This window comes from Monodelphis domestica, chromosome 1 (genome assembly GCF_027887165.1).
Source record: "Monodelphis domestica isolate mMonDom1 chromosome 1, mMonDom1.pri, whole genome shotgun sequence".
Classification (NCBI taxonomy): domain Eukaryota; kingdom Metazoa; phylum Chordata; class Mammalia; order Didelphimorphia; family Didelphidae; genus Monodelphis; species Monodelphis domestica.
Genome location: NC_077227.1, coordinates 500249155 through 500275702, shown reverse-complemented (window position 1 = coordinate 500275702; position 26548 = coordinate 500249155). Strand labels below are relative to the sequence as shown.

General features: G+C 38.3%; 1 protein-coding gene across 2 annotated transcripts in view; it reads left to right on the top strand.

Annotated features, from left to right (window-relative positions):
* The first annotated feature begins 14398 nt into the window (after window positions 1-14398).
* TSHZ2 (teashirt zinc finger homeobox 2) overlaps window positions 14399-26548 on the top strand; it is a 277271-nt gene continuing 265121 nt past the window's right edge. Inside the window, exon 1 of one of the 2 annotated variants that reach the window (XM_007475717.2) lies at window positions 14399-15380. In XM_007475717.2, coding sequence (XP_007475779.1) covers window positions 15341-15380 — 40 coding nt within the window. In that variant the 5' untranslated portion in view covers window positions 14399-15340. The remainder of the gene's footprint in view (window positions 15381-26548) is intronic. The other variant, XM_016422848.2, reaches the window with a different exon arrangement.

The window sequence follows — 26548 nt, the reverse complement described above, 5'->3', positions numbered from 1 at the left end:
AATGAAGACCTGGCCAATAGGCCCCAGGTCTATATTCGATTTTTTTTTTTGCTTTACCTAAATCTCTTCAGCACTTGACCTAATTTCCAAATCCTTCAACCAACCAAACATTTATTAAGTACCTACTATGTGCCAGGAACTGAAGATACAAAAAGAGGGAAAAGACAATTTCTGCCTTCAAGGCGCTTATAGTCTAATTGGGGAGATATCCTGAAAACAAATATATATATATATATATATATATATATATATATATGCATATGTATAAAAACACAAGCTATATACAGGATAAATAGGAAATAATTTTAGAGAGTAAAGGCATTGGAGTTAGGAGAAATTGGGGAAGCCTTTAGAAGGTAGAATTTTAGTTGGAATTTAAAGAAAGCCAGGGAGATTAGTAGTTGGAACAGAAAAAGGAGAACATTCCAGACATGGGGGACATCCAAGAAAAAAAAACCCAGAAACTGAAGATAGTGTGTCTGGTTCATGGAACAGCCTGTAGATTTCAAGTTCCTTTTAAAGCTCTATTAATCTCTTTTGTTTTTCTGTGACCCTCATTTCCAAATATATGACTCTCCCTTCCTCTATTTGGAGAGCTATCCCCTGTAGCAAGGAATACAAGAGAAGATTAGAAGAAAATATAAAAGCAGTTCAGCAAAATTAAGCAACATAACTTCCCCTGAGAGTAGTATGTAATGCTCCATGTCCTTGGTTCCTCGCCTCTTTTTTTTTCTCTTCTCTTTTTTGGGGGGTCAAGCTTGGTCATTATGATGATTGCTTAATTTCAGGAGTTTTTGTTGCTATTATTTTGTTGTTCTTTCCATATACATCACTGAAGTCATTTTATATAAGTTTCCTGCTTCTGCTTACTTCATTTTGTATCTATTCATACGAATCTTCCCTTATTTCTCTGTATGTTTAATATTATTGTTTCTTGTGATATAATATTCTAACACATCCACAACCCACAATTTATCTAGTCATTCCCCCAATCAAAGGATAGTTTCTTTATTTCTAGTTCTTTATTACTCAAAAAATGTGGTTATGAATACTGTGGTATATAAGGGGCCTTTCTATCTTTGACCCCCTTTCTTTTTCCTCAAACACCTCAAAGACATCTTCTTGCGAATTGCTTTTCACAGTGAAGTGACTTTGAGCTTTAACCAGAATCCTATGTCTCGTGTCTGTTCCCCTCGGAATATTTGCTTCCAGTATTCTCTGGAGGGACTGGAATCCCTTTCCCAAAGGTTCAGAGAATAACATCCTTCCAATTTATATTCAAGATTAACCTCAGCAAAAAACAAAGGGGGGGGGGATATTATGTGGATAGTTTTAGTTGCAAGTAGCACTTGAGCCTTGAAGAGATCAGACATCCCAGACTCACTAAATTCAGACAATGTGCTTATAGAGCTCCAGGAACTGTTTGTTCCTGACCCACCCATTCGTGTAGCTTGAGTTTCTTAACTCTTGCCAGGTTGTGTACACAGTTGAGATACCAGGTATCTCTTGGCAGATGGTTCGCAGGTGGGGCTTGCTTAGAGAGATCTTTACCAGCTGGGATCCACTTTAGAACCTTCCTTATGAGTTCTCCAGCTGCTTCTGGGTCACAGGGCTTACACTTTCCCAACATCACTGAGGCCATAAGGTTCTTTAGGGTGGTCACCCAGTAGATATTACTCAGATAAGGATGATTTACAGATTTGAAGCTTCTAAAATCTTTACTTCAATGGAGCCAGGTCAGCAGTGATGAGCTGGTAAATGTTTAACAACCAGTTCTTTGGGGGAAGGGGAGAATGCTTATGAAATACTTTAAAGCTGAATCTTCATTACTAACGTTTTCTCCATCACTTTCTTAAACCCAACAATCAACAATGCAATACATCAAGGCTTGATTTGTAACATTTGCCAATTTTCAAGGTATAAATGCTCACAATGAAAATAAAACAATTGGCTCTAATGAGCCCATTCAAGCTGGCTTCAAGAGGCTGGACATTTTGTGCCTGGAGAGAACATATTCTAACAGTTAAAGTTTAGTGATTCCACAACAAGTTTTATTTATGGGTCAAAAATGTGGTGTTGAAAACCAGCAACATGAACTTGGTTCTTAGCCCCAGAGGTTCATTTGAAGCATAAATTACTGTATCTCAGTTTACTCAGATATAAAAAGGAGGGAAATGGAACTTTAGCATATGACATCAAGTTTGTAAAAACTGATGGTATATGACTAGTGACGTACATACAGCACTGTTCAATTTATAACACTCTTGAAACTAAGATCATAGGGGGAAAAGATATTTGCTAAAACACATGTATTGCATTAGCAAATAAAAATAATTCTCAGAAGAGAACTCTAAGTCAACTCCTTCCCTGAAGTTAAATTTTTTGGAAACTGAGCAAGACATTTTGAAAAGAGGTGAGAAAAATGAGAGGGAACCTGCCAGAATGGACCCTTAATTACAATGGTAACAATTGCCAGTGTTGCTCTAATGGAAGATGATCTCTGGATGATAGGGGCCAAGAAGGGAGATGTAGCCCCAGCAGTTCAATCTATCTCACAGTTGGAAGATTCATTGTTTGGGCCCAAATGATTCCCTTTAGTTAGGATTCCATTGTAAGCAAGTGCCAGATGGAAATAAAAGAAGAAGTAGGAGAAACACCTGCTTTCCAGCTGAGGATAAATGTTCAGGTGAAGCTAGGAAGTAGGAAGTACTGAAAATAATGTGACCTGCAATTACCTGGTATATATACCAGCATTAACATTTATTTATTTATATGGCTTCTGCCCTATGATAAATGCTAGATTTATACCACTTTACGGTGCATCAAAATTTTTCAGGTGCATAAAATGCCAATAACAGTCTATAAAAATGGGTAAAATGGTATGTATATCAAAAGAGGTTAAGATTCAGCTATTCTCTTTCTAAAGTAAATATCATTTAAATGCCCATCAAGATAATGTCCTGGGGTAAATTGAGGGCTTATTCAGTTCAAAGTGTTCACTTTATTCTGCCTAATTTTTAAGGGTTTAAATGTGCTTGGAGCAAAATCCAGTGGGGTTTCTTATTCCAGGGCAAGCCAATAACCATCTCTTTATTTGTTCATTTCTATATAAATCATGGGATATGCGAGCTCAACAAATGCCTAAAAGTCTGTTTAGTGTAAAATCCAGTCCTAAAAATAACAACGATACTGATGATGATAAAAAGAATACCAGTTTTTGCTTATTTTTTTTTCTTTCCCTTTCCATAGCTCCACCCCAGTTCTCTCTTGAAAGGCATTCTGTTCTGTCAGCCATAATGACATCTGCTGGCGGAGACAGGAAGTCATAAATCTGTAGGTTTCCTCTCAACCAAACCTTGTTAATGCTGCCATTTATCACGGAGGATAGGGTGCCATCTCAGAAGTGCTGGATTCCGAAGTCCATTCTCTCAATTCCCCCTTCCCTAGAGAGTTACCATTTTAAAACAACTACTTTCTCATCTCCTTTTTGGGGAACTGAAAAGTCATTGCAGAGGCAAATACTCTACTCAATGGGTCGTATTTGGATCAAAGCCATCCTTCTGGAGAACAATAGGCTCTACTTGGTGCTCTCAGACTAAGAGAAGCAGTTCTAGTTAAATATTGTCTTCTCCATTTTAAGCCATCAAACAATGTGCTCTGGGTGAGAGAAATGTTTGACCTTTTCCCTCTACCTCAGATTTCTCCTTAATATTAAAACTTATTATAATATACATAGATATTAATATGTATTGAAGTATTTCTGTTGTAACAGTCTTTTTGGTTAATGGCTGAGAAGAAAATTTATATTTATGTGTAACTTTCAATCTGAAAGCGTGATCCTGCTGCTTTATGGGGATTCTTATGGGAATATCTCCAATACCTTAGGCATTGTTTAGCTCACATGAAAGGCAAAGTGCCTGCCATCCAGGAGTTTAGAGTCTAATTTTAATGAGGCATTTCTAGTCTAATAATTAATAGACTATGAACCTATAGCTCAATCAGGAAAAGATAGAGGGGCAGCTAGAAATTCTATGCTGCAAGACAAAGCTAGACAGAATCTTTGGACAAAGAGGAGGTGGCTGAGAGTCAGAAGGAATTGCCCTGGGAATCAAAAGCAATACATTTAAGTCTCAGCTTAGCCCTTTATACTCATGTGACCATGGGTAAGTCATATCTCCCTCCCTAGGCTTGAATTTTCTCCCCCCAAAATATGAAATTGGGATACATGAATGCCAAGGTCCACTCTAGCTCTTGACATTTTATGACAGAGAGAGAGAGACAGAGACAGAGAGACAGAGACAGAGAGAGGTAAACACTGAGCTGAGGCATAGAGTAGAACACGGATGAAATGAGATAGAGATGAGTTAAAAAGAGCCAGAGATAAAAGACAAATATGAGTTAGAGAGACAGAGAGCCCAGCTGGGAGGAGCCATCTCTCCTTCAGATTCTAATGAGATCTCCATTGCATTCCTAATAGTACCAGATTTGAGTTTGTAACCCTTAGGAAACTGATAGCTGATCTTTTCTGATACAGTCTAGTAAAAAAAAAATATGAATCTGGAAGGAAGAATTATCGGACATTAAAACATTGGAGAACAATGTAAGATAGTAAATATATGTCAAGTCAAGAAAACTTGCATTTACTAAATGACTACTATGTGCCAGGCATTGTATTATTAAATACTGGGGAGGGAAGAAAGAAAGAAAGAAAGAAAGAAAGAAAGAAAGAAAGAAAGAAAGAAAGAAAGAAAGAAAGAAAGAAAGAAAGAAAGAAAGAAAGAAAGAAAGAAAGAAAGAAAGAAAGAAGAAAGAAAGAAGAAAGAAAGAAAGAAAGAAAGAAAGAAAGGAAAGAAAGAAAGAAAGAAAGAAAGAAAGAAGAAGAAAGAAAGAAAGAAAAGAAAGAAAGAAAGAAAGAAAGAAAGAAAGAAGAAAGAAAGAAAGAGAAAGAAAGAGAAGAAGGAAGGAAGGAAGGAAGGAAGGAAGGAAGGAAGGAAGGAAGGAAGGAAGGAAGGAAGGAAGGAAGGAAAACCAGCACAGTCCTGATCTGAAGGAGCTCACAGTCTAATAGAAGAGATATGACAATATGCAAACAAATATGTATAACTGAGTTATAACCAGAATAAATTGAAAATAATCTTAAAGGAAAGGCCCTAAGATTAAGGAAGATCTGGAAAGGCAAGATGTTGGCCTAAAAACTTAAAGAAAAAAGGAAAAGCAGGAGACAGTCAAGAAAGTAAGGAGGAAGAACATTCCAGGCATGGAGGACAGCCAGTGAAAATGCCCAGACTTGCAATAGATACTGTCTTCTGTGAGGAATGGCAAGGAGACTTATGTCAGTAGATTGCAGAGTCCTCAGAGGGATGTAAATTGTAAATAAATTGTAAAAGTAGAAAGGATACAATTATGGGTTTTAAAACAAATGGAGGATTTTATATTCCCTGAAGCTGATTAAGTAGGGTGAAATGGCATGGTCCAATCTATTCTTTTTTTTTAATTTTTACATTTTTATTTAGAATATTTTTCGTGGTTACATGGTTCATGATCCCACCACCCTCACTTATTCCTCCCCCCTCCCAAAGCCTACAAGCAGTTCTACTGGGCTATACAAGTATCATTGCTCAAAACCTATTTCCATATTATTCGTATTTGCAATAGAGTGATTCTTTAACATCAAAAACCTAATCATATCCCTGTAGCACTACATGGTCAATCATCTATTTTTCTAATGCATTTCTGATTCCACAGTTCTTTCTCTGGATGTGGACAATCTATTCTTTAAAAAAAATCCTTACTTTCCATTTTAAAAAGCAACACAGGGCATTGTTTCCCGGCAAAAGAGTGGGAAGATTAGAAATGGGGTTAAGTGTGACCCCAGGGTCACACAGCTAGGAAGTATCTGAGGTCATATTTGAACCCAGGACCTTCCAAGGTCTATTATTTACAATCAATTTGACAACAGAATATAGGATGAACTTGAATGTGGAAAAGGCTTGAAGAAGGAGTCCAATCAGGAGGCTCTTCAATAGCCCAGAAGGTTGTGATGAGGACTAGGGTATTGGCAGTGTCAGAGGAGGGAAGGGTACATATGGGAGATGTTCAGTTTATTGTTGTTATTTTTTTTAATATTTTAACCTTAGAGATATTACACAATAGATCTAATATGGGGTATGAAAGAAAGTAAAGAGTAGAAGATGTCACCTTAGTCAGGAGTCTAAATGACTGTTAAGTTAGCGGCACCCTCAAAAGTAAGATGAAATGGAGTGAGATAGATGGCTCAATGGATTGAGAACCAGGCCTAGAGACATTGAACTCCCACACTGCTCTTCAACAAAGAACTGATTCTAAGGGGGAAGGGAAGGATTTAAAAAAGAAAAAGGAATTTAGGAAGAGTTTGGGGAATATGGGGAAAAGAAAATGAATTCCGTTTGGGGTCTACAGGATATTCAAGCTAAGATATCTAATAGGCAACTGACTAGAAGTTTGAAGAGAGGTTGGGCTAGATAATAAGCCTGAGAATCATCTGCATAGAGATAATAATTTAATCCATGGGATCTAATTAAATGATGAGGCAAAAAAAAGAATAGGAGAGGAGAAGACTGAACAGGACTGAACTCAAGATTGAATATTAGAGATCATCCAAGGTTCCTAGGTCTGACCTGGATGCAGATCCAGCAGAAAGTGGGAACCAACCAGACAGATAAGAGGAGAATCAGGAAAGTAATACTAACCATGTAAAAAACCAATAAAAACCATGTAATAAAAACCTGGAGTGAAGAAAATATAAAGAAAAAGAATGGGATTGGCAAAGTTAAAACTAGCAGAGAGGTCAAGAAAGACAAGAACTGAGAAGACACCATTGTATTTAGTGATTAAGAGACTATTGGCTTCTTGGAGAAGCAATTTCCATTGAATAATAAAGTTGATATCCAGACTGGATAAAATTAAGAAGACAATAAGAGAAGGGCAGTGGAAATGGACTTTCCTAGGAAAGGGAGGAGGGCAATGGAATCATAGCTAGCATGAATTGAATTTCAAAAGCACTATTACCATGCCAAAGTACTAGAATGATTAATAAAGACAATTGTTGTAATGGAAGCCCAGCAGAAGCTGAAATAAGAGAGAGGTGAGCCTAGCCCAACTTTTTGGAGCTTCCCAAAGGGCGGAAGTTTTTTCTTCAGTATCTCCTCGAAAGCTGGGGCTACTTTGTAACTTTGCTACCATTAATCCAAAGAAGTACTCCTGGGACCCCTTTCTGTTTAGGGCCCCTTTTTCAATAACAGATTATTAAGTGGGATACTGTGTATAAAACCTGCTGCTAGGAAATGACAGAGATACAGAGAAATTTAAAACATGGACCCTGTCAACAAGAACCCTAAAGTCTCTTGTGGGAGGTAAGGTGAGTGATTATCCTAATAAACAATAGAAAATCAAATTATCAGTATCAAGGAGAGAAAGAATGTGACTTGGAAACTCACAAGAAAAAGAGACAATTTTGGCGGAAAAGACCCAGAAAGACTTCATGGTGCCATTTGATTTGGGGCTGGAGATTTCCCAGGAGTTCTGTGGGCAGAAAAGGGGGTGGGGTAGAGGTGGGTGCTGCTTGGACAATAGCCAAAGGGAAAAGCAAGCTATATTCATGCCAGAGGGCAATAGTCAGAATAAGTCATATTGGCATAATCCTAGTAAGCAGGAGAGGATGGCAGAAAATTCTGAAAGACAATTGGATCCTTAATGCTTAATCATAGTAGATAAGACTCATGCTCTCCATGATGCTGAAAGGTGTTCTCAGAGCAAATTATATCATATCCTATTTGCTTCTGGAAAGTTGAGGTTCACCTTTGGACCTGCATTTCTAATGAGTTCAGGAAATAAAACCTGATGCACAGTTGATGTGGCATAAAGTATAACATGGGCCCGTAGCTTAAAGGCTGATGAACATATGGTTTCCAGCTCTATTCTAGTCCTTACATTCACTTAATGTCTTCCTGTGGTTAATGAAGTTGAGCAATGGATTACTGAAGGAGCAAGTTGGTCTCAATTCTTATGTAGCAGCATAACACTGTCACATGTTATAAGCAGCCAACTCCAAGGGAAAATGTGTTCTGTGTTATTACCACCAGCTTCCATTTCCCGCATCTTTCCAGCTAGGCAGCTGTTGCATTTGAAATTTAAATACTGATTCATTACCTCTAAGAAGTTTTACCAAAAACCAAAATTATATTAAGAACTATTGCTGAATGCCTTTAGGACAATGTTTTCCTTAACAACAATCTTGCATCGCGTTCCAAACTACCCCCAACACTTTTACTGCTATAATTTCCAGTTGTCTTCGGGCAGCAAATTTCTACCAAGTAGAGAGGAAGATGTGCTCTCCCTGGCATCTGGGTAAGTTAAGAAACCCCAAGGCAACGGACTACATTTGTTGAGCTATAAGGGAAGTAACGGACCTTGCCAAACTTGCCATAGGAGGGAGGGAAATACCACACTCAAAAATGCCTCTACCTGGAATTATAGAACGCCAGAGCTTGGAGAATCCTATCTCAAAGCTTCTCTAGTCCAAAGATATTTAATCTTTTTTGGGTCGTGGTCTCCTTTGACAGTCTGGTGAAGTCTACGGATCATTGTCAGAATGTCGTCTTAAAAGGCATGAAATAAAATGCAAAAGATTATAAAGTGGATGCAATTATATTGAAATATAGAATTAAAATATTCTTAAACAAGTTTATGCATATCAAGTAAAAAATGCTGATATCGTCTAATCTTTCATTTGACAAATGAGGAAACTGAGGCTCTGGGTGATGAAAGGACTTTCCCAAGAAAATAGACCTCTGTGGCAAAGCCTGGACTTCAATCCATTTCTTCTAATTGTGAGACCAGTATTTTTTTTCTGCCATATCACAATGCTTTAAGGCAGTATGTCTATAGATAGAAAACTAAGTATACCTATGTACATTTATATATTTGTGTATGTGTACATATTTATATGTAGTTATAGGACTATCTTTATATATATATATACACATATATTTGCATATGTCTATTTAAATATATTTGTATGTAAATAAATATGGCCAGCTAGGTGGTGAAGTAGAGAGAGTGCAAGACCTGCAGTTAAGAAGATTCATCTCCCTGAGTTCAAATCTGGACTCATTCATGTACTAGTTTTATGACCCTGGCAAGTCATTTGACCCTGTTTACCTCGGTTTCCTCATCTATAAAATAAGAAATGGCAATCCACTCCAGTATCATTGCCAAGAAATCTCAAATAGGATCACAAAAAGTCAGACACAACTGAAAAATGACTAACTAGCAAATATATATGTCTCTGTGTGTATAAAATACATATTTATATTAAGATCAATTTGAGGATCTAGCTAGATAACTCAGTGGATTGAGAGCCAGATCCAGAGAAGGGAGAGCCTGGGTTCAAATAAGGACTCAGATGCTTTCTAGCTGTGTGACCCTGGGTAAGACACTTAACCCCCATTGCCTGGTCTTTATGGCTTTTTTTTTTACCTTGGAACCAATAAACAGTATTGATTCTAAGATGGAACATAAGGGTTTAAAAAAAATGATTTGACAAGTAAGTGTAGGATTGGCTTGAGTGGGGAGAGGCTTTAGGCAATTTATATATGTGCATGTGTATTTTGTGTATATCCTACTTCTATAGCTTCTCTCTTTGTTAATTCTCCCATTTTTGCTTCCATCATTCTTGTCCTTTACCTCCTTCAAATCATGACTTCACACATATGTACTCTCCAGATCTTTCTTTAATTAGTCAATATCCCACCTGCCTCAGATTCAAATATCCCTTCTTTACAGATCTAATTCTGTTCTGCTCAAAACTTATCAGTGGCTCACCATTATCTGTCAAATACTCTAAAGCCCAAAACTATTTGCCTGGCATATAAAATCCTCTGAAAGCTGGCACTTCCCTTCCATGTGCTCCAGTATGTTCCAGCCAAATTGGGCCATGAATACAGGCAGAGCCACTTCTTTTGTACTTTGTTGCTTTTTCTTAAACCATTTTTTACACTATATCATCCTCACTTACCAATCCTTTTTAGATTAAAAATTAGTTTCTCTGCTAAAAGTATCTTCAAGGGCCAGTCCCAGTGCCGTTTTCTGACCACTTGGAAATTTTCTTCCTATCACCAGGCAAAGTGTACCTCTTGTGTTTCTGTTCTATTCTATTATAAATGTGATTGATGTCAGAAACTACAATGCCACCTAGTTTTTGAGAGTTTTTGGCCCACTAAGAGATTTGTCCTGAGTTACACAATGCTTCTATGGGAGGAAAGACTCGAACTTGACTCTAAGACAAGCTCTCTATCTACTATTGCAGGCTGTTTCTCAATATGGTTATATCACAGTACATATTTGTATACACACCACTCTCTCCTGTTGTACGTTTTAAGAGTATAAGAACAATTATTGAATTATCTTTTCTCTCCTTTTAATAGCTAGCATAGTACTTTGCCAATAATAACTGCTTTGGAAATAATGGACTCCTGCTTTCATCAGGATAGAGTTCTTTTCTGCCAAAGTTGATAGTTACTTTCTTTACACTTTATATCACGGATCCCCAAACGTTTTTACACAGGGGGCCAGTTCACTGTTCCTCAGACCGTTGGAGGGCCGGACTATAAAAACCTAACCCAAACCTTAACCCTACCTGGGCAGCAGTATACACAGTGCGGAATCCCCTCCCCCATCACCACTCACCATGCTGAGGTCTTCCATTGCGTAGTCACATGATCCTTTCCATGGTACCTCATTCTAAGGAGCCACCCAAAGGATGTCACTGGAAGTAGTACTGTAAGTGAGTGACACCATGCTTTGTGGCACCAACACATACAGTGCTCCTCTTACTGACCACCAATGAAAGAGGTGCCCCTTCCGGAAGTGCCTTGGGGGCCAGATACATGGCCTCAGGGGGCTGCATGTGGCCCCTCGGGCTGCAGTTTGGGGAACCCTTAGAGAATTGACTGGTACACTGAGAAGGTTATGGGACTCATTCAGCATCACACCGCCAATCTTTACCAGAGATAGTTCTTGAACCCAAGACTTTCAACTCTTGAGTCCAGCTTTCTCCACCATGCCACAATTCCTCTTGGTTCACATTCATGCATTGCTTTTTGGGCTTGCCTTACAACTTGGTGAGTTAGATGGCCCAAATATTATTCTACCCATTGTACAAATCGGAAAGCTAATGATCAGAGTGATGAAATTGACTTACCTAAGGTTATATTGCTATTTAGCTAGAGAAGGAAATGGCAAACAACTCTGATATCTTTACCAAGAAAACCCCAAATGGAGTCACAAAGAGTCAGACACAACTGAAATGACTCAAAAATAATAACAAATTATATTCCATATATAAAATTTATTAAATCTATATATAACTCAATTATATATACATAAACAAGTATAGATAAAATAAATTTAGAGAATTTTTAAAAATAAAGAAATTGTGAAATTCAAGGTAGTTTATAAGGAAGGACACTAGCAGTTGATATAGTCAGGAAAGGCTTTGTTTAGAAGATGGAACTTGAGCTACATGTTGAAGGAAAACAGATTTTATGAGGTAGTGATGACTGTACTCTAAGCATGTGGCTGGGTAGGAGACCAGTGCAAAGACAGAAGCAGAAAATGAGGTACCCTGTGTGAGGAAGAGAAAAAAAATACACTTTGGGAAGTAATATATCTGAGTTTGAAAAGACAGGTGAGGACAGATCATGAAGGATTTCATAAGCAAAGCAAAAATTTATATCTGATCCTAGAAACGAAAGTTAGCTTCTAGATTTTTGTGGGTAGGGGAGTGACAGGGTCAGGTTTGTGCTTAAGGAAAATCATGTTATTAGCTGTATTGAGGATAGACTGAAGTGGGGAATGACCTGAGGCAGGGGAAGCCAAGTAGGAGAATATTGTATCCATTCCAGCATCTTTGCCAAGAAAACCCTAAATGGGGTCACAAAGATGAGTGCATGACTGAAACAACTGAACAACAAGAGGTGACAAGGACCTTCAAACTAAGGTTTGACTGTTTAAGTAGAAATGTGTCAGATGTCAGAGATGTGGAGATAGAATTTTGGAAAAGAAGTGAATTTAAGGGGGAAAGCAACAATAATTGAATTTGAAATTTCCAATAGGCAACTGCTAAAACATTAATGAAGGATGCATATACCAATCCATTAAAAAACAGTTCATCTACCTGATTCCTCAGTGCTTTGAAAAGAAAATTCATCAGGGACTAAGAGTAGGTCAAAGATAGAATTCTAGTGAACCATCTCTTCTTAAAAGAACTTCCAATAATGTACTTCATGATTTACAAAATATTATATATATATATATACATATATATATATATATATATATATTGCTTCATTTAATCTTCACAACAACCTTGAGGTTGTAGTATTTTTATACTGCAGTTGCAGAAACTGAGTCTCATGGAGATTGACTGACTTGCCCAAGGTCACAAAAATAGCAAATGTTAGAGTTAGGAATTGAACCTAGTTCTCATTAAATTCCTGGTTCCATGACACTTCCAATATACCCCTCAGCCTTTCTAATTTATAGAAGTTATAATCTAATGCAATCTTTGTTAGGAAATGTAAGAATATATCCCAGCCTTGGAGCAGTTGAAAACTTACATTATTTTTACCTCTCTTGTGGTCCATTTCTATTTCTTCTAGGTAAATAATAGCATCTTGGTTATCACTTTGATAGTTCTCTAGCTGGGAACACAGAGAAGTTACTGGGAACATGGAGAAGTTACTGGGAATACACCTCAGAAATTCTCCAGACCCTAGAGAAATTATGAATTCCTAGCCATGACTATTAGAGGAACTCAAGAAGAAAAACCAAGAGTTTTGGGGTAAATATTTAGAAGTTACTAAAGTTATGAAACTCTGTGTTTTCTCTTTCTGATTTATTCCTTTATCTCTGGCTTCCAAACTCCAGAAATGGTGAAATCAAAGATATGAAAATGACAAAGATATGTATATATATATATATATAAGTTTTCATTCTTCTGGACACCATTACATCAATAAAAGCAAAAACAAAAAACAAAACAAAAAAAACAACCCAAGCAATCTTATTAATAAGTTACAGCTTCTTCCTTTCCCTGCCTCATTTCAGCCAGGTTCTTAGGGATTTTTGTTTTTTGTTTGTTCTTCATGTTCCCAGCAATGCAAATAAGGAGCAAAGTTGCCTTTAAAAGAGAAGGTTCAAGGGGAGTGGAGTGGTAAGTAGGCTTCTTTATGACTCAGATCAAGCTATTTAACCTCTCTACACTATCTCTGTAAAAGGGGGCAAGAGTATTTACCTCCCTCATAGATATGCTGAAATGATTACAAAGCACTTTGCAAGTAATGATAATGTAGCCAACCACTATGAGGGAGAAAAGTAAAATTTTATTTAGCAAGTACTTCCAAGTGGAAAAAAAAAAGGGAATAAAAAGAAGCCAGCTCTAGTCAAAGGTGCTACAAGATTGTTGCTTGCCCAGTCCTTTCTTGTCAGCCATTGGCTGGTATATTGAATGTTTTTTAGGGGAAGGTTTGGTGGAGCAAAGGAAATAGTACAGGCCCAAACTATTTATAATTGCAAGGATCCTTACAAGGAAGTATCTATTATAACAACAAAAAATAAAAACAAACAACCCTATGGACAAAGTTTCTAAGCCTCAAACCGATGATCCATCTATTGGAAGCACTGTTTGACCAAAGAAAATTTTAGGAGAGCAGTAGAATTTGGACAATCCCTTGCAGAAAGAGGTACAGGAAGCTTTGCATTCAGTAAGTGCTTAATAAATGTTCAGGAAGGTGAATATTGGGTTGAAAGCATAAAAGTTGAGAAAGTGCTTGTAGAATAGAAAAAAAGGAGATAGCCATTTTTAAAAAAGTTGAACTCCCTACTTATCTAGCAAGCAGAAGAGAATGGGATAAAGGAGGGAATAGGCCTTGAAAGGAGCCCATTTGGGAGGAAGGGGACTTTGAGGGGGAAAGTTCAGTGTCTAAGATTTTTCTAAATCCCTCCATATATTGATGTAGTTGAACAAATCTAACTTCTTCATCTAGTGTGAGTGTGGAAAGAGTATCTGTGGCATTCACTCTTTCACCTGGCTTCGCTTTTCACCTTTTCTTCAGGCTGATCTTCCCCAGTTTTTCTTTAAAGCACTGATTTAACTAAAGACACCCCTCGACCGGAGTGCGGGGAGCTCAGGGTGGCCATGCCTCCGAGAGTTGGGGAGGGATCCAGAGAAGGGCAGAGGGACGGCCTCGCAGGGCCAGCATATGAATTTCCCTTCCCCGCCCTCCCCACTCCTCTTCTCCCCTCAGCAGGACGCTGTCTCTTTAATAAACTCCCTCTGCCTTTCTATCTGCTGCTGGGGAGTAAATTTCTCCCTGTCATCAGGTCGCGGGGAGGAGGAGGAGTTTGTTAATGTTCAGTTTGTTCAGTGGATCGATGTTTGCTGGCATCGCCTCGCCCTGCCTGTGTGTGCATATGTGAGGATGTGTGTGTGTGTGTGCGTGCGAGAGAGAAAGAGTGTGTGTGCGTGTGTATGTGTGTGGGAGAGCGAGCGCGAGAGGGAGAGTGTGTGTGAGAGTGTGTGAGTGTGTGTGTGTGTGTGTGTGAGTGTGTGTGAATTCCAGATTTCCTGCCTTCCAAACCCGCTCTTGTCCTCTCCCATATCACTCACAGGCTGGCATCTGACAGCAGCACCAAACCTACCGCGATCTCTCTCCCCCCGCACAAGTCCGCCATAGAGATCTGCGAGGAGGAGGAGGAGGAGGAGGAGGAGGAGGTGGTGGAGGAGGAGGAGGAGGAGGAGAAGGAGGTGGTGGTGGTGGTGGAGGAGGAGGAGGAGGAGGAGGAGGGGAAAAGGAGGAAGAAGAAGAGGAAGAAAAAGAAAAAACCTACTACCTTTCGCCTTATCTTTCCGCGTGTGAGTGCGTGTGGTGCGTGTGTGCGGCACAGTTCCTGCCATCTGATCCTGGTCTTGGATGTTTAATAAAGAAATCAAGTGTCTCAACAGTCACCCCCCCAAACAAAACCAAAAAATAGACCAAAAAAAAAAAAAGGACCAACAACATCATCAGCAACCAACAACCCGACATTGTCAACACGAGACAGGTTTTTTTGTTTTGTTTTGTTTTGTTGGGGCTTCCCCTCCCCCGGTTTTTTTCCCCTTAAGCCCTTAGTGGAGGGGGGACGCTCAGTGTGAGAGAGACAGAGACAGAGGGGGAGAGACAGAGACAGACGAGACAAGCGAGCACCCCCCGAGCTGCTTCTCGGGTCTGGGGACAGAAGTGAGATTGGAGAAAGTAGAGCGATGCCGAGGAGGAAACAGCAGGCACCGAAGCGGGCGGCAGGTAAGCCGAAGCTCTCTCTCTCTCGGCACTTACAGGCTGGGGCTGCAGCTCCCTCCTTCCCTCCCTTCCTCCCCCGCGCCCCCCTCCTCCCTACGAGACGAGCACCCCTGCTTTTCTGGGCTTTTTGCTCCCTGTTCATCACCCCCCTTCCCCCCCCCCCTCCGCCTTCCCTGCCACCCGCTTCTATCCAACTTGCTTGGGAGCAAGCGAACAAGTCTCATCTCCTTCTCCCCTTCTGGGAAAGAAGGAAGGAAACTGACTCCCCGGTTTGGCATTCTAATTCCTGTCCCCTTCCCGGTGCCCGGACAACTCTCCAGCTTTGGGGAATCCCACGGTCCTTCCCTCCTTAAACTTTTTCTCCACCTTCTCCATCCTCCCTTCCCACCTTCCCCCCCCCCCCCAACTACCTCCCACCCTTAACTTTCTTTCCATTTCTTTCCTTCCTGCCTCTTGCTTTTCTGCGGTGATAGTGTGTAAGGTTTGGGGACATCCTAGTCTCCCCCTTACACTGAGCCTGTATACTCTGGTTTTTAAGATGTCATTGTGTCTCTTCCTGGGTCAGCTTTCCTTTAACTCCTTTTTGGTTCTAGGAAGTATGAGGTTTTGCCTGAGCTAGGGAAGGCAGGGACTGGCATGGGATGAGCTGATGGAGTTCAGCTTTAGATCAGTCCTAGTGAAAGCTGCAACAGGAAATCGAATGAACAATATTAAGTGCGTTCTGAAAGAATCTGTTTTCAAATCTAATCCCTACCTCTACCCCCACCCCACCCCACCGCCTTTAAAAAAAAATGCCCAATGGAAAATGAAATGTTTCTGAAAATAGGTGCCTAGGAAAGAGTTTTTAACTTTGTGTTTTTGTATCGCTACTTCTTGCCTTCCCCCCAAAAAAGAAAAAGAAAGATAGGAACAGGTTAATGGGCCAGTACAAAAAGCCTTTTAAGAGTTTTTCTTTTTAGGTTGCTTAATTGCTTTTTTTTAAAATAGTATACTGGGATTTTGTTTCTGGGAAGTGCAATATGAAAGTTCATTTTTCTCCTGCCAGACCCACCCACTGAAAAGTCAGCTTTCCAGTTGATTGCCAGCTTTGATTTGACATTTGATTGATCACCTGTCATCTTGCTGCCTTTGATCTATTCATTCTTGATATATATCAATAAATCACTCACCATGGTAACTCAAGTGCCAGTGACGCAAGGCTTGCCCTCTAGATTCTCTTAGCCAGACGCACAATTATTATCTTGTTTGGCTTTTAATGTGGGCGTTTTTTATTTCTTTGTGTCCTTAGTTGGATCAGTGCTTTAAAGAAAAGCTTAAGGGTTTTTTTTTCCTCCCTTGATTTTAGGGATCATCAGCCAAGTCTTCTTCCTGCAAACCTATCACTAGTTTTACTTTATTGAAATCTGAAGCAAAACAGGAGCAAGCTCAGTGATATACTTTACTAAAGTTTGAAAAGTACTTGGGGCAAAACCAAAGGTAGATAACAAATAAGGGGAAGGGGGCTGGTATTAGGGTTTTAGGTAAAAGGGATCAAATCTACCACTGATTTCCTCTTTTCTCATCATCTAATTCTAGCATAGAATTGCAGGACAGGCCCTTCAGAGCATCTGTAATTAGCTACTAGCTGTTCCTATGAGGGGGGTAGGTACCTGCTTTCCTAACTGCCAGAGGCTACTAGGAGTAACACAGAAACACCTTAAAAAGCATTCTTTCCTTGTTTGTTTGGTTTTTTTAATGCTATTTGCCTAAGAATAAAACACCTGGGGTTTTAAAAAATTAAAAGTATTTGGAACTTTCCTGTAAAAATAGGTTGGATTGTGGGTTTTATGAGTATATGTATGTGGGATTATGTACAGGCAGAAAAGCATTTCATATTTGTTTGTTTTCCACCATTGGCTATATCTGATGATTCCTAAAACATAATTCCTTTCTCATTTTTTCTTCTATATTTTGATTAACTTTTGCTTTTAAACCCCAGTTTCCAATCTGACGAAGTTAGAGTGAGCACACTGGCTGGTTTGTACCAGGGAAGAGTCACATAGATTTCCTGGGCTAACTCTGGAAACAGAAGAATGAGTGTAGCTAGATTATTATAGATAACGTCCTTATTGTTGTCCCATAAGAGAACCCTGGGCTGCCGTCCAGCAAGAAGTAAGGTTGCCCTGAAAATTACTCTGTTTTTCTTGTTGTTCCGGTAAAGGCCTTCAACAACTAGGCAGTGATTTAAATTACCAGAATGACTGGACATGTCTCAGTCAGTAAGCTCATTACAAAAAGTGCATTGCTCAGAATTGTACTACTTTGATTATATTTATCCTCTGATCAATGAGGTTTCAGGTGAACTGAATATATACATATATATACATATATGTGTGTATATATATTTATGCACACACATACACATATAATCATATTGTATGATTTAAATTAGACTTTCCTCATTAAGCTAGTTTTTATTACACTGGTTAATTTATTTACACTAGTTTTCCCTGCTTGAAAGTTATGGCCATGGTTCTAGTTTCCTGGTCTGCTTTTACTTTTCATTTTCTTATGTAGTATTTGGGTCTTTACTTTTTTATTTCTTTATTTTTTTGATGAAGGCAAGGAGAAATATCTACTGTCTAAAAACTGTCAAGCTGAAAAGGAATCAGGTATAAAGAAAATAGCAAGGCCTCTTATTAGCTGTTTATTTGGTTATATTTAATAAAGCAGATATTTTCCACATAGTTTTCTTTGCCCACATTCAAGGACATCAATGCCTTCCTCTGTTTTAGCTTCACATAAGTAAAGTTGGTGAAGTCTAAAGAGTCTGGAAATGTCTGCATTTGTCACTGCCCCATACTGTGCACAACTGTAAATAATTACTACCATGCACTGACTTTGAAAGCAAAATTCTAGTTTGAGTAGTGAATAAATACAAAGATTAAAAAGAACGTACAAGTGGATTGAATAGAAGTTCTGCTGAATAAGAGTCTCTCCCAAAGATCATGCAGGTCAGTTTTATCTCTTGTTATCATTAATTTTGAGTTGTGAGTTTCCAATAACATATTCTAGATCTTCCCAATACTGTAAGCATTGAAATTGAATGAATAGCATTGTTTATAAGAGATGGGGGAGAGGGGAGGTTTACTATTTATTTGTAATATTTTCCTTGAGGGTTGGCATTAGAGTTTAGTTTACCTCAGCAAGACATCAATATCAAATAGATGTTTGTATTTCTCCTTAGCAGATTTCCCTCAGAAATACCAAAATCCCTTACCTTAGCCATACTGTGTCAGCTCTTTCTTAAGGAGCTTCTCTCTAGTCTCTTGGCATTTCTCTATGATGTTGCATCATTCTGTAACTTGGGATAACAGAAGTTTAGGGCTGTGGCAAAAGCTACAGGGCCAAACCCCCTGAAGTTTGATTTCTTCCTCCTTGTCCTCAGTTCTATGTTCCTTAGTTGCCACCGAAATGTTTTTCTTTTTCGTGTGAAAATATCCCTGCATGTTGTACCATTATCTCTTCCCCACCAGTTTCATAGAGAGGACAGAAAAGAAGAATGAAAAAGGAAAAGAATTTTAGTACCCCTTCATTTCCAGAGATATGAAGTGTTCTTAAGTATAAAATGCTAACATTAAAAATTCTACCCTTCCTCTCCTATCCTACCTCCACTTAAAAACAAAAACAAAAAGATCACCACATATTTTATTTCTCTATATCAATATTCTCTATATCAGTGATCATTAGTTTAATGCCAAGGATGGGGAACCTAAGCTCAGTACCTTTCTATAGATAGTATACAGTTTCTCTCTTTCTCATATATATACATAATATATATGTGTGTATATATGTATAAATACATATGTATATATGTGTGTGTATATATATATATATTTTGCCCCAGAGAGATTTATTGCTGCTTTATCTGTACCCTGGTTCTCATATAACCCGAGAAAGTACAGTAGCGATGAACAGCTCTCACATTTATTTTGTTTATTTAATATGTAGATGAATAATGCAGATTTTGTTTTCATGAATGTCCTTGTGTGGCAGTAAACATTAGACTATTAGCAATCATTACTTAAAAGTTGTAATTTGCACCTTAATAGCACAGGTTATTTAAATGGAAACATATTCAGTAGGGACCATCCTGCATGCTGCAGTTAGGGTAGAGGGAATGACCTAAGAGGTCTTGTTCCACTTCTTAGTATCTATGACAATGGGACTAAAAGAAGTGATATCAATTATTACGGGGGTGGGGGGCATACTAGTGTTGGTGGGGGAGGGGAGAAATTGGAACATTACATTTATCTTTTATTTACTGGCCAATTGAAACTGGTTTCAGGGAAATAGGATTCAGAATGGAGCCCTGACCCTGGCAGCATCACTTTTTTTTTTTAATTGTCTAGAAAAGCAAGTCACATCAAAAAAAACATCTAAATATCTCATGCTTCAGAACCCTTCAGTTCCTCTGCACATTCTGACTTTGACAGATGACTCAAAAAGCTAAGAAGCTCACAAGTAGGGAGTGCCTTGGCTGTTCTGATTAATTAGAGCAGGTCCCAAATAAGGGGGCTTCCAGCTAAAAGATGTACCAAGTTTGCTTCCATCTACTTAGTGTTTGGGATTCATATTGATTGCTAAGTGGCCCTGGGTCCCCTCCCTCCCTCCTTCCTCATCTCACCTCATTTTTAAAGACCTAGATTGAATGGGACATCTCAAAAGCCCATTTGTTTTAGTCATTTATTGATTTCATTTTTAATCTGCCATATCAGGACACAATACATTAACCCTAATCAGCAGATTGCATGTGACAGGGAGTTCAGGCACTGTCCTTATACAAGAAAGGCGGTTCCCTAGAGTTCCCCCCACCCCTTGTAAAACCAGATCAAAAAATTTGGGGAGCTTTGGGGATTTCTGGCATCTTTGGAAAGACAATATGTTGTTCAAAGAGATCTCTTTTTTTTTTTTTTTGGAGGTTTGATTCTGAAAATCTTCTTTCTTTCCTACCTCTTCACCTCTCTTATTTCCTACCACTTGGGGAATCTCACCTAAGAAAAGAATATATCTTAGGGCTGTCCCCAGGAGCATCTCTTCTTTGTCAGGCTCCTCCAATACAGGTTCTTGCTCTCAATCTTTCTCTAAGCTGATAGTCTGAGAAAACATCTCCTGATAGGAAACTCCTGAGTTTGATAGACTGTATCTTCCTATCCCTTTCTCCCAGTCCCAAGAGTTGGGGGTGGTTTTTTGTCAAAGAAAAAGACATAAATAAAGACTGGAATTCTGTTGAATACAGGTAAAAATAAAATATCTATTGGATTATTTGCCATAGATAAACTTAGAAAGTCAGCATAGGAAGAATAAAAAACTAGGCCTGGCTCTTGTTAAGGTCGGATATACAATTAACCTCATCTTAGTCAGGTGTATGATTGTGAGCCCTCCTTTCTATCAGGTTTTGTTTGTAGCTTTAGTTTTTAGGGACCACCATAAAAATCAGAAAATTTCATCTTTCTAAACATTAAAATATGGCTTTTCATGATGTTCCTCATTAATAACAAAATGTCTCAACAATTCTACTTTATGGTTAGTCAAACACACAGACACATACACAAGCATGGTGTCCTTTTTGTTTGATGCAAAGTCAGCTGGAAATGTATTAAACTAATAGTTAAAAGTGTCTTGCTTCACTTCCCTGAAGCAGTACTTTTTCATTACATATTTAATTGCAATTAAATTGAGAGACTTTTGTTAAAAAATCATAGTGGTATTAAAACTTATTCAGTACAAAAGTTCTTCTGTTCTTTAACAGTATTAAAATGTTGTTTTTTACTTTTGTGACAAAAAAGTTTTTTGTTTGATTTTCCCCAGGTCATATTTAATAATGGATATCTTTTCCCTCACTGTCTCCTTACTGGTCCCTAACTGTTTATATCATGAGCAGTGTAGCTTAAATAAGAGTAGCTCCTGCCTGGCAATCATTTTTATATTAAAAATGTTTGTTGTTTTATTTTTAGTCATGGCTTTAAAAGTGCCATTTGATATTAGAAATTTGTTTCTGTTTCTTGAGGTGACCTTTGACAATAACTATTAAGTTTTGGCCCTTGGTTCTTCTAATAACACAACAATAACCTCTTTGGGAACAGAGAAATACCTGAGTGTCTTAGAACAGAGCAAGTTCATTGAGTGTACAAGATTTCAAGGAAGCTGAATAGTAAGGACACCCTGTTTCTGTTTCATTTGCATTTCTTCCCTTCCTCCTGCTGACCTTTCCCTCACTGTGGAAGGAACTTTAAGACACAGTTGATTTAGATATATTCCTTCATTGAGATAAAAATAAGGGAGAATTAGAGATTCTAAGGTGAAATTATACCCTCCTTAATCCTGTAAGAATCAAAATCTATTTGTACCCCCAAACTGACAGAAGATGAATAAAAACATATAGGGCCACGTGTGATTCTCTATTAATCGGCAGTAATGACAAATTTTAGAATGGTTCAGTTTGGTCAGAAAATCATAATAAGTTCATTGGTAACAGATCCTATAAGCAGATCTTCCCTGTTCTCATAGAAGAAAAAATATCTGAGATATAAATGGATGATTACTACTGAAGTATTTGTTTCCGAGTGGATTAGCTGGCTGAAATGATTCAATAATTCAGAGGAATTTGAAAGTCATGAAAGTCATCGCTAGGAATTGCCAGTTGTCGTCTGTTTCAATCTTCTGGCTTCTCTAGCCAGGAAATGCTGTCCTTAAAACCTCCAGGAGTGCTCTGGGACTCTAAAGCAACTTCTACAGTTGTTTTAAATGTGTAAAATTAAGATTCTGGAGGCATAACCGTCTATCTGGATAGCTAATCCTATTGTTAGCATATCGATGTTATTTAGTACTTTAAAGGCTGAACAATTGGAAAATCTGCAGCAGTGCAGAAGTTTTAGAGATAATGAGCGGAGCAAACATATGAAAAATACTTTGTCATTGGGAAGCCTTCTGGTTACATTTTATTCTTCTAAATGGAGTCCTCTTTTTCTCTGTTATCTGTCACCTCATTTTATTCTTTTGAAATTGCTTAAGTGACCCCTCCCCACATACCCTCTACAGTAGGCTTAAAACACAATTCATATATAGTTATTCTGGGTGTATAATAACTGTGCCACTCCTTACATAGCTGTAGAAAAGCAAATCGCATGTTTATGATGGGTAGAAAATCCCAAGAAACATCCAAAATAGCTAGCTTCAAGTTCGAAAGATCAGAAACTTTTTTTTTCCCCAAGCAGGAGAAAGAAAATAACATCGCATTTTAACTACACATCTCCCCTTGGCAAATGAGAAGCAATGAAGCAGTTCAGATTTTTAAGGAGCTTTTTGACTCTTCTACATCTCTCTCAAAAGACTAATTTAATTGAAAAGCTTGTGGTGTCCATTTATGTATGCTAAGGAAAAGGCCCAATGTTTCCATTAAAGCAGCCGATAGCATGAGACTATAAGGTGGGCTAAAACAGATTCACAATGTTCTCTAGTGTCGGTAAATGCCAAATGAAGATCACTGGTCTTAATTAGTTGAGAGCTTTTGTGACTGAGGCAATGCTGGTAAATCACCCCAAAGCACCATGTTTAAAGCAATATTTGAGCCATTTCTATAGGAATTGGCTATAGCTTATATATTAAGGTAGCAGAATACAGTTATTGTTTGTAATGAGAATAATTATGATGGGTAGAATTAGCATAGAATGGACTTGGATATAATGGAATTCTGTTTTTAATGAAGTTGAAAGAAACTTCCCAAATACTACATTGCTTCATGAGGTTCAGACAATGTCTGGTGGCCCTGGAGCTGCAAATGAGACACAGGGCCAAGGTTTTTTTGTTTGTTTATTTTCGTTTTTTTTTTTGTAGGAAAAAAATATGACTTGAAGTAACAGAGCAAAACTTCAGCTCGATATTTCTATACCAAATTTACTAGACTTGTTTTTAATCACCTTCTCAATTTACCAGAGCTCTGAAACTTGTGTGTATCTGTCATTCACAATCCAAGGGGATATGAACACCTGCCCCAAACAAGTAGCTGCCTCTGATAAGAATTGAATCTGTTCTCAATAATTCAACAAATCTAGCCAACATTTATCAAGCAAACACTCTCTGCACTGGAATGATAAAAAGTTTATATGAAACATGGGTTCTCTGCCCTCATGGAGCTCCTTGTGGAGTGGCAACATACCATACAGACAATAGAATATAAAAGAATATAAAAATGCATTCAAGGAATATAAAAGAAAATGCTGTGTGAATATGTATAGTCCAGAGAGGCAGAGGACAAAATTTGGGGTTGGGGGGGGAGACATCTGGAAGGATAAAGAAAGGCAGGCTTCAGAGAGGAGGTGATATTTGAAAGAATGGGGAAGAAGAGCATGCCAATGGAGGGAATAGCATGAACAAAGGAATTGAAGTCTGAATGAGGACATGTTCAGAGGAATAGAGTATAGCCCAGTTTGTTTTGTGCCTTAGGTACCATTTGGTTCAGAGGAAAATGCCAAAATGAATAGCTCTGTCTTTATTTTACAAGATTCACAAGTATTCTCTTTTATTAGAAAGTTTGGCTTACAGAATAGACATTCTCCCTCTCTGCCTGTTATATCTATGACAGCATAGTACTCTATAAAGAGCATTAGGCTAATGCACTAGGCTATATGAGTTCTGGTCTCACCTTGGCAACTTACATGCCATGTAAATGGATGAGCCTCTTAAATTCTTCAAACTCCTATTTTCTCATCTATAAAATTGGAACAATGATACCAAACCCATTTACCTCCCAGGATTGTTGTGAAAATAAAATCAGATGTATGTGAAAGCATTGTATTAACTCTAAACATAAGTAAGTCATTGCCACTATCCTATTATTCCTTTTCCATCATCACCACCACCACCAGTCATTGTCATGATTATTTATTCATTAATTCATTTACTTTGGGTAGACAATAAATTTCCTTTGGAAAAGAAAGTTTCAGCCTTGCCAAGCATCAGAGGGCAGTGGTCTAGTTCCTAAGAAGAGTTTAGTCATCAAAGCAAATTAAAAATTATGAATTAAAGAATGGGGCATCCAGATTGGCTCTGTGGGTTGAGATCCTGGCCTCGAGATGGGAAGTCCTGGATTCATATATGACATTTTCTAGCTGTGTGACCCTGGACAAGTCACTTAATTCCAATGCCTAGTCATTATTGCTCTTCTACCTTGGAACCAATTCTTAGTATTGACTCTAAGTCAGAAGGTAAGGGTTAAAAAAATAAAACTGGATATGCAGTCCACTTTGGGGTTTTAGGACCTGTTCAATAATACTTTTTTTCCCCCTCATCCCAATGGAAAATGTAAAAATGGCCACTACATTGTTCATTAATTGTGCATGGATGGTAGTGAGAAGGATGGTTGGAAGTAGATCTTTGGAACTCATCTCTTAGGCTTATCAAAAGTAGCCTTAAGTGAACTGCTCAGAAAGAATCATCAACTCCGCTTAATACTCTGTCAGGGTACTCAAGAGCAAGAACTTAATGTTTGCACTTCAGTAGCATCTTTGAATAATATCATTAAGTCGTTCATCCTATCAGAAGATGACACTGCCTTCAGAAGGACAGAAACCTTGAGTTCTTTCTTCCTGCCCCCTCCACAGTTAATCTATCCATCAGCCAGTGTCTCCTGTTCCTGTAGAATACATTTGAGAGAGACATTTGGCTAGGATAGAGAGAATACAATCCATGGACATGAAGAGAATCCATTTAACAGATTTATGTGGAGGTTGTTTCTTGAAGGGATTGAGTTTAAAACTTTTGTCTAGTTTCCACAGAAAGTGACATACTTTGTCATAGTTACCTAGAAGTGTTCGTCACCAAGGCCAATGTAGGTAAAAATTAGGTTGTAGGTAAAATTTTCCTTTGGTCGTCACCAAGTTTCAGTGTTTTCACATTGACTCATCTATCAATTCACTAATAGTTATGAAGTGACCAACATGTACAGAGCTCAGTGCTGGGCTTGGACAAGATATAAAATTTGGGTAAGAAATTGTTTCTGTCCTCTTAGAATTTAATGCTCTGGGGCTACCTATCCAGTCAAGGGATAAGACACAAACACACATGACTATAATAGATAATAATACATGATAAGTCTATGAGAGAGATGCAGAACAAACCATTGCATGAGATCTGAGGGGGTAAGCTCATTCCCTTCAGTTGTTATTTAAGTTGAATTTTAAAGGATAAGGAGGAATTCAGCAAATTGGGCAGTGGGACAATGGCATTTTAATAATAAGATCACAAGCATGGAAGTGGGGGAATAAAAAGCCTTTTAAGGGGGAAAGGGAGAAGCAGAATGTAATTTAGTTTGGCTGGAATGTCATATGTATGGAGGGGAGTAAGATAAGGGGAAACCTGGGGAGTAAGGTAATTCCTAACGGTGGAGAACTTTCCATATCCTCCACTTCATATAATCACATTCAGGTACCCATTAGTCTAGGTCTGCTCTTCCTGTTCTAATCTCCTCAACTTTCCCTAGGCAACTTAAGGTTAATTGCTGCTACTTTCTCATTTATCCTTTCCAGCCTTTCTTGGATTTTGTTCTGTATATTATAACTGGCATTCTTTTAGAAGATAAGGGTTTGAATAGATAGATTTCCATCTATATGTTTCCCATCTGAGAGTCTGTGAATTTTATTCTTTATTGAAAGTTGTGTTGATATTCAAATAAGAAAGAATGTGTTTATGTAGAGGGGCGGTGTACTGGGTAAAGTAGCAGTTTAACTATCAATCCATCAATAAGCATTTATTAATATTTACTATGTATCAATCAATGTATAATGGGGCAGCTAGGTAGCACAGTGGATAGAGTACCAGGATGAGTCAAGAAGACTTCTCTTCCTGAGTTCAAATGTGACTTTAGACACTTGCCAGCTATGTGATTCCAGTCAGTTTCCTCATCTGTAAAAATGAGTTCAAGAAGGAAATGGCAAACACTCCAGTATTTTGCCAAGAAAAATCCCACATGTGGTCAAGAAGAGTGAGACACGACTGAACAACAACACTATGTAATAAGGATTCTCTGTGACAGGTAGCCTGGCATAGTAGATTGAGAGCTAGGAAGACCTGAGTTCAGACTGTACCTCTGGATGACCCTAAGCAAGTAATTTAACCTCTCAGTTTTCTTTCTT